We start from the raw sequence: 12,347 nt of genomic DNA, 5'->3' as shown, positions 1-12,347 counted from the left end.
ACCCCCGACTCTCTCCCCCTTCATCCCCTCACCCCCGACTCCCTCTCCCTTCACCCCCTCACCCCCGACTCTCTCCTCCTTCATCCCCTCACCCCCGACTCTCTCCCCCTTCATCCCCTCACCCCCGACTCTCTCCCCCTTCATCCCCTCACCCCCGACTCTCTCCCCCTTCATCCCCGACTCCCTCCCCCTTCATCCCCTCACCCCCGACTCTCTCCCCCTTCATCCCCTCACCCCCGACTCTCTCCCCCTTCATCCCCGACTCCCTCCCCCTTCATCCCCTACCCCCGACTCTCTCCCCCTTCATCCCCTCACCCCCGACTCTCTCCCCCTTCATCCCCTACCCCCCTCACCGCCTTCACCACAGTTTCCCAGATCTTAATGCCCTGGCACTGTCACCATCAGAGCTACTCAGAGAGATAAACAGACAGAGATGACACACACACTCACACACTGGTGCTAGCCTCTGTCATCCTGCGCGTGTAGGAATGTTGAGGCACTGGAGGTGACGCAGGTGGCAGGACAGCGGCTGTCTGATGTCACAGGGGATTCCCCAGAGGGGCATAGATGTCAGGGGATTCCCCGAAAGCAGTGGAGCGGGAGACAAGTGGGGAGAGAGACATGTCAACACGTAACTGACACTGTTAAGAAAATTACCAAAACCAGTGAGCATGTACACATACTCTCTCTGACGCACACACACGCACGCACGCACGCACGCACGCACGCACGCATACACACACATATACACACGCACACACACACACACACACACACACACACACACACACACACACACACACACACACACACACACACACACACACACACACACGCACACACACACACACACACACACACACACACACACACACACACACACACCTTCCCCAAGCTGTAGACATGCTATCCTTTGTTCCCTGCTCTGCCCCGTGGGCTGATTGGAGCACTAATCACCATGGTGATGCCCCCGCTTCCTGCCCTGCAGGGACAATTTATGTGGGCATATGCTAATGAGTTGGTAAAATATGCAGATGATCTGGTGTACTATGCTAATGAGGTTGAGTGTGATGGGGAGCAGAGTGGGTTGATCAGAGTCACTGGAGTAGATAGATGGGCCAGTGGTGTAAATATTGACTGACATGAAATAACATCACAACACAGTACAGGGTCAAAGTGCGACAAAGGACTTTTCATTTGACAAACTGGTTCTGAAAACTCGAGTAGGTGAGGCTGCTGAAGTGTGTGGAGACTGAAAATCTCAACTAAATGTGTGTGTGTGTGTGTGTGTGTGTGTGTGTGTGTGTGTGTGTGTGTGTGTGTGTGTGTGTGTGTGTGTGTGTGTGTGTGTGTGTGTGTCTGTGTGTGTGTTGCAGCGCTGCACGCGGCCTCTCTGTCAGGTCATGTGAGTACAGTGAGGTTGCTGTTGGAGAGAGGAGCCATAGTGGACAGTCTAGACGTGATGAAACACACGCCTCTGTTCAGAGCCTGTGAGATGGGACACCGCCACATCATCCTCACACTTATCAAAGGTACACAGCAAAGATGGTGGATAAATGAAGATTTTGTTGACCATTGGAAAAAAGGAGCAAGTGAGATGTCTCACTTCCTCTTCCGTCTCTGGTACGCAGCACACCAGTGTGTGTGGTCGTGATTATTGTAGACTTGGTATCCTAGTCCTTCAATACATTGTGGTCTGATAGCAGTGAAGAGTTTGTGGTCATACGCGCATCCTTAAAAACATAGGTGCTCACATCCCCAAATATACACATTCCCCCTCACATCCCCAAATATACACATTCCCCTCACATCCCCAAATATACACATTCCCCTCACATCCCCAAATATACACATTCCCCTCACATCCCCAAATATACACATCCCCCTCACATCCCCAAATATACACATTCCCCTCACATCCCCAAATATACACATCCCCTCACATCCCCAAATATACACATTCCCCTCACATCCCCAAATATACACATTCCCCTCACATCCCCAAATATACACATTCCCCCTCACATCCCCAAATATACACATCCCCTCACATCCCCAAATATACACATTCCCCTCACATCCCCAAATATACACATTCCCCTCACATCCCCAAATATACACATCCCCCTCACATCCCCAAATATACACATTCCCCCTCACATCCCCAAATATACACATTCCCCTCACATCCCCAAATATACACATTCCCCTCACATCCCCAAATATACACATTCCCCCTCACATCCCCAAATATACACATTCCCCTCACATCCCAAATATACACATTCTCCCCTCACATCCCCAACATATACACATTCCCCTCACATCCCCACAATATACACATTCTCCCTCACATCCCCAAATATACACATTCCCCCTCACATCCCCAAATATACACATTCCCCCTCACATCCCCAAATATACACATTCCCCTCACATCCCCAAATATACACATCCCCCTCACATCCCCAAATATACACATTCCCCTCACATCCCCAAATATACACATTCCCCTCACATCCCCAAATATACACATTCCCCCTCACATCCCCAAATATACACATTCCCCTCACATCCCCAAATATACACATTCCCCCTCACATCCCCAAATATACACATTCCCCTCACATCCCCACATATACACATTCCCCTCACATCCCCAAATATACACATTTCCCCTCACATCCCCAAATATACACATTCCCCCTCACATCCCCAAATATACACATTCCCCTCACATGACCATTATGCGCATGAAGCACGGTGTGTCATTTCACTTTTGTGTATAGTCAATCATAATTGATCACAGAGGTACGTAATGATTATATACATACAAATTGGTCCAAGTTAAAACCTAGGCAACAGTCATCTCTTTTTGATGTCTATAATCCTTTATGACCGACCGTATGTACCTCTGTGATTAATTATGATTAACTATGCGCAAAGTGAATAGAATTTGTTCCACACCTACCATGCGTCATGTGCATGTGAGGTGAAATGTGTATATTTGGGGATGTGAACACTCAGTTTGTTTGACCTGACGAAGATCCGGTTCGGATCGAAACGTTGTCAATAAAGCTGTGAATTGGGAGGTTGATTCAATAATATCTGCCATTTAGCAGACGCTTTTATCCAAAGCAACTTATAGTCATTTTATATGTGGTGTTATGCTCTACCTACTGAGTCATACAGGACTACACTAGTGTACCATGCTCTACCTACTGAGCCATACAGGACTACACTAGTGTACCATGCTCTACCTACTGAGTCATACAGGACTACACTAGTGTACCATGCTCTACCTACTGAGCCATACAGGACTACACTAGTGTACCATGCTCTACCTACTGAGCCATACAGGACTACACTAGTGTTCCATGCTCTACCTACTGAGCCATACAGGACTACACTAGTGTACCATGCTCTACCTACTGTGCCATACAGGACTACACTAGTGTTCCATGCTCTACCTACTGAGCCATACAGGACTACACTAGTGTTCCATGCTCTGCCTACTGAGCCATGCAGGACTACACTAGTGTACCATGCTCTACCTACTGAGCCATACAGGACTACACTAGTGTTCCATGCTCTACCTACTGAGTCATACAGGACTACACTAGTGTACCATGCTCTACCTACTGAGCCATACGGGACTACACTAGTGTTCCATGCTCTACCTACTGAGCCATACAGGACTACACTAGTGTACCATGCTCTACCTACTGAGCCATACAGGACTACACTAGTGTTCCATGCTCTACCTACTGAGCCATACAGGACTACACTAGTGTACCATGCTCTACCTACTGAGCCATACAGGACTACACTAGTGTACCATGCTCTTGTAATGCAGGATTTGGGTGGGCTTACTATGTGAAGAATGCCTCATTGATTTTCATTGTGTAGGCTCTGCTCGTGTCCACCTGGTGGATCTAGATGGACACACTGCTCTGCACTGGGCAGCTCTGGGGGGGAACGCTGAAGTCTGCCAGGTCTGTCTTTTCACCTTTATACACTTTTATTATCCCTGAACACTTCTTCATTTGTCTTCATTACCTTTCCTTATAGACTGTGTTAAGGGTGTGTTGTTATGGTCATTGAGCTGGTTGGCTGGTACTGTAACCTCAGTGTGATGGTCATGGTAGTTGCTGATGGAGAATGGGATCAGTCCTAACGTCCAGGACCAGGCAGGCAGGACTCCTCTCCAGTGTGCTGCTTATGGAGGGTACATCACCTGTATGGCTGTACTACTCATGGAGAACAACGCCGACCCTAATATACAGGACAAAGAGGTACACACACACACACACACACACACACACACACACACACACACACACACACAAACGCACACACACACACACACACACACACACACACACACACACACACACACACACACACACACACACACACACACACACACACACACACACACACACACACACACAGACATACAGTACATACACACAGGGCAGGACAGCTCTCCACTGGTCCTGTCCTACCGTGTGTGTCTGCAGGGCAGGACAGCTCTCCACTGGTCCTGTCTTACCGTGTGTGTCTGCAGGGCAGGACAGCTCTCCACTGGTCCTGTCCTACCGTGTGTGTCTGCAGGGCAGGACAGCTCTCCACTGGTCCTGTCTTACCGTGTGTGTCTGCAGGGCAGGACAGCTCTCCACTGGTCCTGTCTTACCATGTGTGTCTGCAGGGCAGGACAGCTCTCCACTGGTCCTGTCCTACCGTGTGTGTCTGCAGGGCAGGACAGCTCTCCACTGGTCCTGTCCTACCGTGTGTGTCTGCAGGGCAGGACAGCTCTCCACTGGTCCTGTCCTACCGTGTGTGTCTGCAGGGCAGGACAGCTCTCCACTGGTCCTGTCCTACCGTGTGTGTCTGCAGGGCAGGACAGCTCTCCACTGGTCCTGTCCTACCGTGTGTGTCTGCAGGGCAGGACAGCTCTCCACTGGTCCTGTCCTACCGTGTGTGTCTTCAGGGCAGGACAGCTCTCCACTGGTCCTGTCTTACCGTGTGTGTCTGCAGGGCAGGACAGCTCTCCACTGGTCGTGTAACAATGGCTATCTGGATGCTGTGAAGCTGCTGCTGAACTCTAATGCCTTCCCCAACCACATGGAACACAACGAGGAGAGGTGAGGAGGAGGTGGATGATGAGGAAGTGCCTCGTCTATAGTTTGGAAGGACATCAGCTCCTACAACAGTAGCAAGTATCGATTTAGATTCAAAAAGTAGCTGTTGGTATTGTCTTGCTAAGGCAATTTAGTTTTCGTGCTGTCTCTCTACCTAGTGGCCTACTTAATTGTATTTTTACTTGTATTTTCCTACTGGCACTGACTTTGCTGATAACTACAGGTAACTGGCAAGATAAAGGAAACCCCATCACATAGTGTCTTAATAGGGCATTGGGCACCACGAGCCAGAACCGCTTCAATGCACCTTGGCATAGATTCTCCAAGTATCTGAAACTCTTGGAGGGATGCGACACCATTCTTCCACCAGAAATTCCATCATTTGGTGTTTTGTTGGTGGTGGTGGAAAAGGCTGTCTCAGGCTCCGCTCCAGAATCAACTGGGTTGAGATCTGGTGACTGAGACGGACATGACATGTGGTTTACATCTTTTCATGCTCCTCAAACCATTCAGTAACCACTCGTGTCCTGTGGATGGAGGCATAGACATGGCAGCCAAAATAATGTCCTGCACAGCATTTTCATACATGACCCTAAGCATGATGGGATGTTAATTGCTTAATTAACTCAGGAACTACACCTGTGTGGAAGCACCTGTTTTCAATATACTTTATATCCCTCATTTCCTCAAGTGTTTCCTTTATTTTGGCAGTTACCTGTACTTTATGAGGGAAAATGTACTTGCTACGATAGTGATGTTGTCTCACCTAGCTATGTTAAGATGAATGCACTAATGTCACTCTGCATAAGAGCGTCTACTAAATGACTGAAATATCAATGTAAAAAGATATGTAGTAATTTTCCGAAACAATTTTGTGAATCTATTCTCTGTGTTTTTCACAAAGCAAGTTCATTAGGTTAAAGATGCACTATTCTGAAATCACTGCGCCATTTCCTGGTTACTAAAATTCTAATTCTAATATCAGTTTATGTGACAAAACAAGCAAGTATATTGTAGAGAATCATTGTAGCATCTAAACCGCTGTGAAATATATGTTCCATAACCAATAATGTTGTATTTTCAGCTGTTTGAAGCTGGTGTACAGAAGCCAAAAACTTAACAACAGGAAGCGTGTGTGTGTGTGTGTGTGTGTGTGTGTGTGTGTGTGTGTGTGTGTGTGTGTGTGTGTGTGTGTAGGTACACCCCCCTGGACTACGCTCTCCTAGGGGAACACAGTGAGGTGACTCAGTACATGTTGGAGCATGGAGCTCTGTCTATAGCAGCCATCCAGGACATCGCTGCTGCTTCCATCCAGGCCCTGTATAAAGGATACACCGTCCGCAAGGCCTTCACCGAGAGGAAACAACTACTGATGAGACACGAACAGCTACGCAAGGACGCAGCCAAGTACCATACACACAGACACACACATGTACACACATAGAAACAAGCATTGTGATCCATCCCCTGTCTGCTCAGTACTCTCTGTCAACAAATCTATCATAGTCAACCAGATCATGCCATACACACACACACACACACACACACACACACACACACACACACACACACACACACACACACACACAGACAGACAGACAGACAGACAGACAGACAGACAGACAGACAGACAGACAGACAGACACGACAGACAGACAGACAGACAGACAGACAGACAGACAGACAGACACACACACATTCTCTTTCTATCTATTTTCTCTCTCTCTCTCTTTCTCTCTCCTCTCCCTTTCTCTCCATCTCTCCTGTGTTATTCCCCCAACCCATATAGAAACAGTCACACTCTCTCCATATCCATCTTTCCACCTGTCATCACAACACACACATACATCTTCTCCCTGTCTCCCCTCTCTCTCTCTCTCTCACTCTCTCATCTCTCTCTCTTCTCTCTCTCTACTCTCTCTCTCTACTCTCTCTCTCTCTCTCTCTCTCTCTCTCTCTCTCTCCTCTCTCTCTCTCTCTCTCTCTCTCTCTCTCTCTCTCTCTCTCCGCTCTCTCTCTCTCTCACATCCCTCTCTTGCTCACACATCCCTCTCTTATAATTCTACACTGAGTCAGGGCTGGTCCAGCGGTAGGGTTTAGATAAGGCTTTGAGATAAGGTTGTTACTAGGGTTAGGGTGTATGTGTGTGAGACGTGTGTAAGATGTGTCATGATGTCACTCAGGAAACGCGAGGAGGAGCAGCGGAGACGGGAGGCGGAGCAGCAAATCTCATTGGCCAGAACAGAGAAACAGAGGATGTTATTGGCCCGCGCTGAACAGGAGCAGCTGTCATTGGCTGAGACTATGAAGGAACTGTCAGTGTATGAGAGAGAGGCAGGGGGCGGGGCTAATACAGCCTCCAAAGCAGAACAGATCAATAGCAAAGAGGAGACACGGAAACATAGAGGTACGGACATACACACACACACAGGAGGCTGCTGAGAGGAGGACGTATCAAACATGTGTTTGATGAATTTGATACCATTCCATTTATTCTGTTCCAGCCATTACTATGAGCCCATTCTCCCCAATTAACATGACACCAAACTAGTTTTCATTGGGAAGGCAGATATGTGAATCCAACTCATTACTGTTCCTTTGAGACGGGCGCTCCTCCCTCACTGCTTTTGTCCGTTCACGTCACGGGTCATAGACCGGTGCCCCGCGGCTCGGCTTAATCAGATCCGCTCAATGAATAACAGGTGAAATTATGAATGCCATCTTCATTATCTCCTACCATGTTGCACAAGTTGACTGCAGGTATTTACTTAAAAAGTAGCTAGAAATATTCAAATGTATTAAAAAACTTAAAAGAAGTAGTTTAAACAGTATTGACGGTATTGAAAAACCATCCCGTGGCTATTTCCAAAACCCTGGCCTATGGTATATACGGTACACCGCCCAAACCTAACACACACACACACACACACACGTATATACACACACACACACACACACACACACACACACACACACACACACACACACACACACACACACACACACACACACGTATACACACACACACACACACACACACACACACACACACACACACTCACCCACTCTGTCAATCTCTTACTTCCCTCTCTTTCTCAGCACATAGAAGCAGACCCTTCAGGAGAGGGAAGGAGGCACAGCCAGCCAAAGACCCTGACCCCGTGGTGACCCCTCACCCCTCAGTGACCTCTGACCCCATGCCCCCTGCCCAGGGGTCTAGGGTCAGGGAGCGTCTCTCTCCTGCAGGCTGCAGCCGACCCCCCAGCCCAAAACACAGACCCCCCACCACACCCAGGACCAAGAGACTCACCTCTGCAAACACACACACTCCCTCCAACACACACACTCCCTCCAACACACACACTCCCTCCAACACACACACTCCTTCCAAAACACACACTCCTTCCAACACACACACTCCCTCCAACACACACACTCCTTCCAACACACACACTCCTTCCAACACACACACTCCTTCCAACACACACACTCCTTCCAAAACACACACTCCTTCCAACACACACACTCCCTCCAACACACACACTCCTTCCAACACACACACTCCTTCCAAAACACACACTCCCTCCAACACACACACTCCTTCCAACACACACACTCCTTCCAAAACACACACTCCTTCCAAAACACACACTCCCTCCAACACACACACTCCTTCCAAAACACACACTCCCTCCAACACACACACTCCTTCCAACACACACACTCCTTCCAAAACACACACTCCCTCCAACACACACACTCCTTCCAAAACACACACTCCTTCCAAAACACACACTACCTCCAACACACACACTCCCTCCAACACACACACTCCCTCCAACACACACACTCCCTCCAACACACACACTCCTTCCAAAACACACACTCCCTCCAACACACACACTCCTTCCAAAACACACACTCCTTCCAAAACACACACTACCTCCAACACACACACTCCTTCCAAAACACACACTCCTTCCCACACACACACTCCATCCAACACACACACATCTACTCGCCCCACCATGGATCAAGAAGCCCCCAGCACCAGGGAACGCACCCCTAGAAGCAAGAGAGATACACACACCAACACACCCAACCCCAGACACAGAACACGCCCTGCCACAGACCATACCACCTCCTCCAGCAAGAACCACACTAAAGCCTCCACACAGTCACACCGCCCCAGCAGCAAGCCCAGGGAGGGGGACAGAGACCAGGCTGCCTGCACTATCCAACGAGCCTGGAGGAGGTAAGGTTGAAGCCTGCTTTTCATTCTTCCCATTCCCTCTCCAAGCTGAGCCAGTACTGGGGGTACTGCCATGGAATAGAGCCTGTGGCCCCTTTACCAAAGCAGAGGGGCTCAGGTAGTTTCTCTCTGGACCGATACCAAGGTTGGCTCTGAGATGGCTTCCCAAACAGCCTGGAGGAAGTGTGTGTATGGTTGAAAGGGGGGAGGGGTATACTGTGCTCCACAGTAGCGTTCTCTCATACCATGAGAGTGTGGCAGTGCCATGTGGTGCCCACATGTCTTCCCTCCACACACACACACACCAACTTACACACAACGTCTCCCCCTCTCGCTCTCTGTGGTCTGGCTGCCTGCCCTCCTACCATCAACACCTCCATGACGGGGGAGAGAGGGGGGAGACAGGGGGAGACAGGGGGTATAATCTGGAGCCCTCTCAGTGTTTTAACGAGAGGCTAAAAGTTCAGGCGTGCCATTCTAATAGCTACCAGCAGCCTCTCATTCAGGATCTACTACCCCACATTGGAAAGCCCTCTGTTCCCAGCCACCAGTAGATGTGTGTGCGTGCAGATGCGTGCACTGATTTAATTGTAGTATACAAGTAATAAGCTTTTTCTACTAAGCTCTTGAAGTATGCCATGGCCGGGTTCAGTTCCCCGAGAGGAAGTGTTATGTATTGATGCTGAAGAGTAGCGGACCCAGAATTGATCCTTGTGGAACCCCTGAGGTTGGACACTGAATTATTATTTCTCACCCCTCTTAAAGCAGCTTTTCCAGGGATGCCTGTAACGTTTTTCAGTGAACTGAATAATGTCCAAATGTCATGTGCTGTGTAATATACAAACCGAATAGGTTGGACAAATGAAGGCCTCTCTAATGTACCGTGTTCTGGGTGTGTTTGTGTGTAGGTTCCATGTGCGAGGCAGATTGAGGGAGGCTTTTGGTGCTGGGAAAGGAGTGGAGCCACCTGAGGTCGCCTCCCTCCTGATCCAGCTGCTCTGGGATAGGGCGGCTTTCCCTGGTCACACCCCTATTAGGACCAAGCCTGAGGCCAGAGTTCCACCCACCAAGACAGCAGCCAAGAGCTCAGTGCTGCAAAGCATCTATGGTAAAGCCTGGCGTTCTGTCCAGAATGTTTGATTCTGCCTTTAATTTGTTTCAACTCTGAACTGTTAACATTTACAAATAAACCAATTCTTAACAGCGCCTAGTCGCCTACTGTGAATGGGTGCATTACTGCCGAGCTGCAGCTTCAAACTCCAACATGGAATTAGTATAGGGAGGTGTATAGTCCGCTGAAGATATTAATATCTGTATAGAATTAGTATAGGGAGGTGTATAGTCCGCTGAAGATATTAATATCTGTATAGAATTAGTATAGGGAGGTGTACAGTCCGCTGAAGATATTAATATCTGTATAGAATTAGTATAGGGAGGTGTACAGTCCGCTGAAGATATTAATATCTGTATAGAATTAGTATAGGGAGGTGTACAGTCCGCTGAAGATATTAATATCTGTATAGAATTAGTATAGGGAGGTGTACAGTCCGCTGAAGATATTAATATCTGTATAGAATTAGTATAGGGAGGTGTACAGTCCGCTGAAGATATTAATATCTGTATAGAATTAGTATAGGGAGGTGTACAGTCCGCTGAAGATATTAGCAGACCTCCATCTAAGAAATGTACAGTTTCGCGATGAAGGAAAACGTTTGTTTCCTGAGGTGATGGTATGACGCTGTTTGGTTTGGAATGTGATGTTATGTTAAAACAGAATCAGAGTAGCATCAATGCAGAGCAATAACTATTTACCTTATGATGTTAATATACACATGCAATCACACTCTCAGCTGTGAATACATAGTTGTATAATCATATAGAGATGTGTGTGCGTTGTGTGTTGTAATAACTTCTGGTATGGGTTCGGCCCGTAGACACACCTGACCTTCATCACACATGACCAGGTGATGATGGGAGAATGGGCAGACACCTACTAGTGCCAACACACACAGGCATACACACCGTCACACACACACAAACATACACACCGATACAGCCAGATAGACCCCCTACCTTTTCTGGCCTGACGTGGTAGCCCGCCCCCTTTCACACATACACACACTGACTGTCCTGTCGACTGTCCTGTCGACTGCTGCTGTGAAAAGTTCAGAGCTGTCAGGGGGAATGTCAGACAACTGCGTGGAGCTGTCTGCTGAACACACACACACACACTCATGAAACCCATAGTCTCTCTGTCAGACATACAAACCAGTCAACCACATTCACCTGTGTGTGTACAGAGGAATCGCAGAACGTTGGTGTTTTCCCTATTTCTTTTGTTCAGTTTCAATCTTCTTACAGGTTGACATTTCCAAGTCGTTACTTCATTCCTTTCACCATGCAGTGTTTGGTGGTACAGGTGTAGTGTTGACAAAAACTGTTATCACTTGCAGGCCCCAGCGGGATTTGAACTCGCGACCCCTGGTTTACGAGACCAGTGCTCTAACCACTGAGCTATGGAGCCTTGCTTTTTACAGTTCAACCAGGAGGAGAAAAGGATTTAAATGATACTCCCTTTTGAGAACGAAGACAGCCACACACCCAACCTGACAGGCAGGTTACCAGTCAGACTCCTAAAACAAAGGACTCTCCCTGATCTCACTTATACAGCTTACCTCAGTTTAGCAGTTACAGTTAGATGCACGAATGAAACCTAAATGAGATGGATTGCAAATGCCCTATTTTACCTTGGTCTTTCCAGAAGGACTGTGTGTGTAGCGATTCACCATAGCAGCCCTGGCCAATTTGTATATTTCAGACTAACAATGTTGCTATTTTTTTGTCTTGCAGTAGGCTCTCCAGATGTTTCTGTGTATAATGACTGTATGTGTGTGTGTGTGTGTGTGTGTGTGTGTGTGTGTGTGTGTGTGTGTATATATGTATGGAGATGA

The 12,347-nt window shown here is 48.0% G+C and overlaps 1 protein-coding gene and 1 non-coding gene across 6 annotated transcripts in view; one reads left to right on the top strand and one right to left on the bottom strand.

Moving 5' to 3' along the window:
- The window catches only part of invs (inversin), a 203,890-nt gene that overhangs the window by 185,389 nt on the left and 6,154 nt on the right, over positions 1–12,347 (top strand). For 4 of the 5 annotated variants that reach the window (XM_082975630.1, XM_082975627.1, XM_082975629.1 and 1 more), the window contains 8 exons: positions 1,377–1,532; positions 3,910–3,995; positions 4,149–4,295; positions 5,041–5,147; positions 6,342–6,551; positions 7,328–7,551; positions 8,244–9,399; positions 10,305–10,504. In XM_082975630.1, the coding sequence (XP_082831756.1) occupies positions 1,377–1,532; positions 3,910–3,995; positions 4,149–4,295; positions 5,041–5,147; positions 6,342–6,551; positions 7,328–7,551; positions 8,244–9,399; positions 10,305–10,504 (2,286 nt within the window). Of the gene's footprint in view, positions 1–1,376; positions 1,533–3,909; positions 3,996–4,148; positions 4,296–5,040; positions 5,148–6,341; positions 6,552–7,327; positions 7,552–8,243; positions 9,400–10,304; positions 10,505–11,849; positions 12,320–12,347 lie in introns of those variants that run through there. The other variant, XM_082975628.1, reaches the window with a different exon arrangement.
- On the bottom strand, positions 11,848–11,920 carry trnat-cgu (transfer RNA threonine (anticodon CGU)). Its single transcript has one exon. It is a non-coding gene; the product is annotated as a tRNA-Thr (tRNA).

Source organism: Salmo salar, chromosome 05 (genome assembly GCF_965601325.2).
Source record: "Salmo salar chromosome 05, fSalSal1, whole genome shotgun sequence".
NCBI lineage: Eukaryota > Metazoa > Chordata > Actinopteri > Salmoniformes > Salmonidae > Salmo > Salmo salar.
This window is presented reverse-complemented; position numbering and strand designations above follow the sequence as displayed.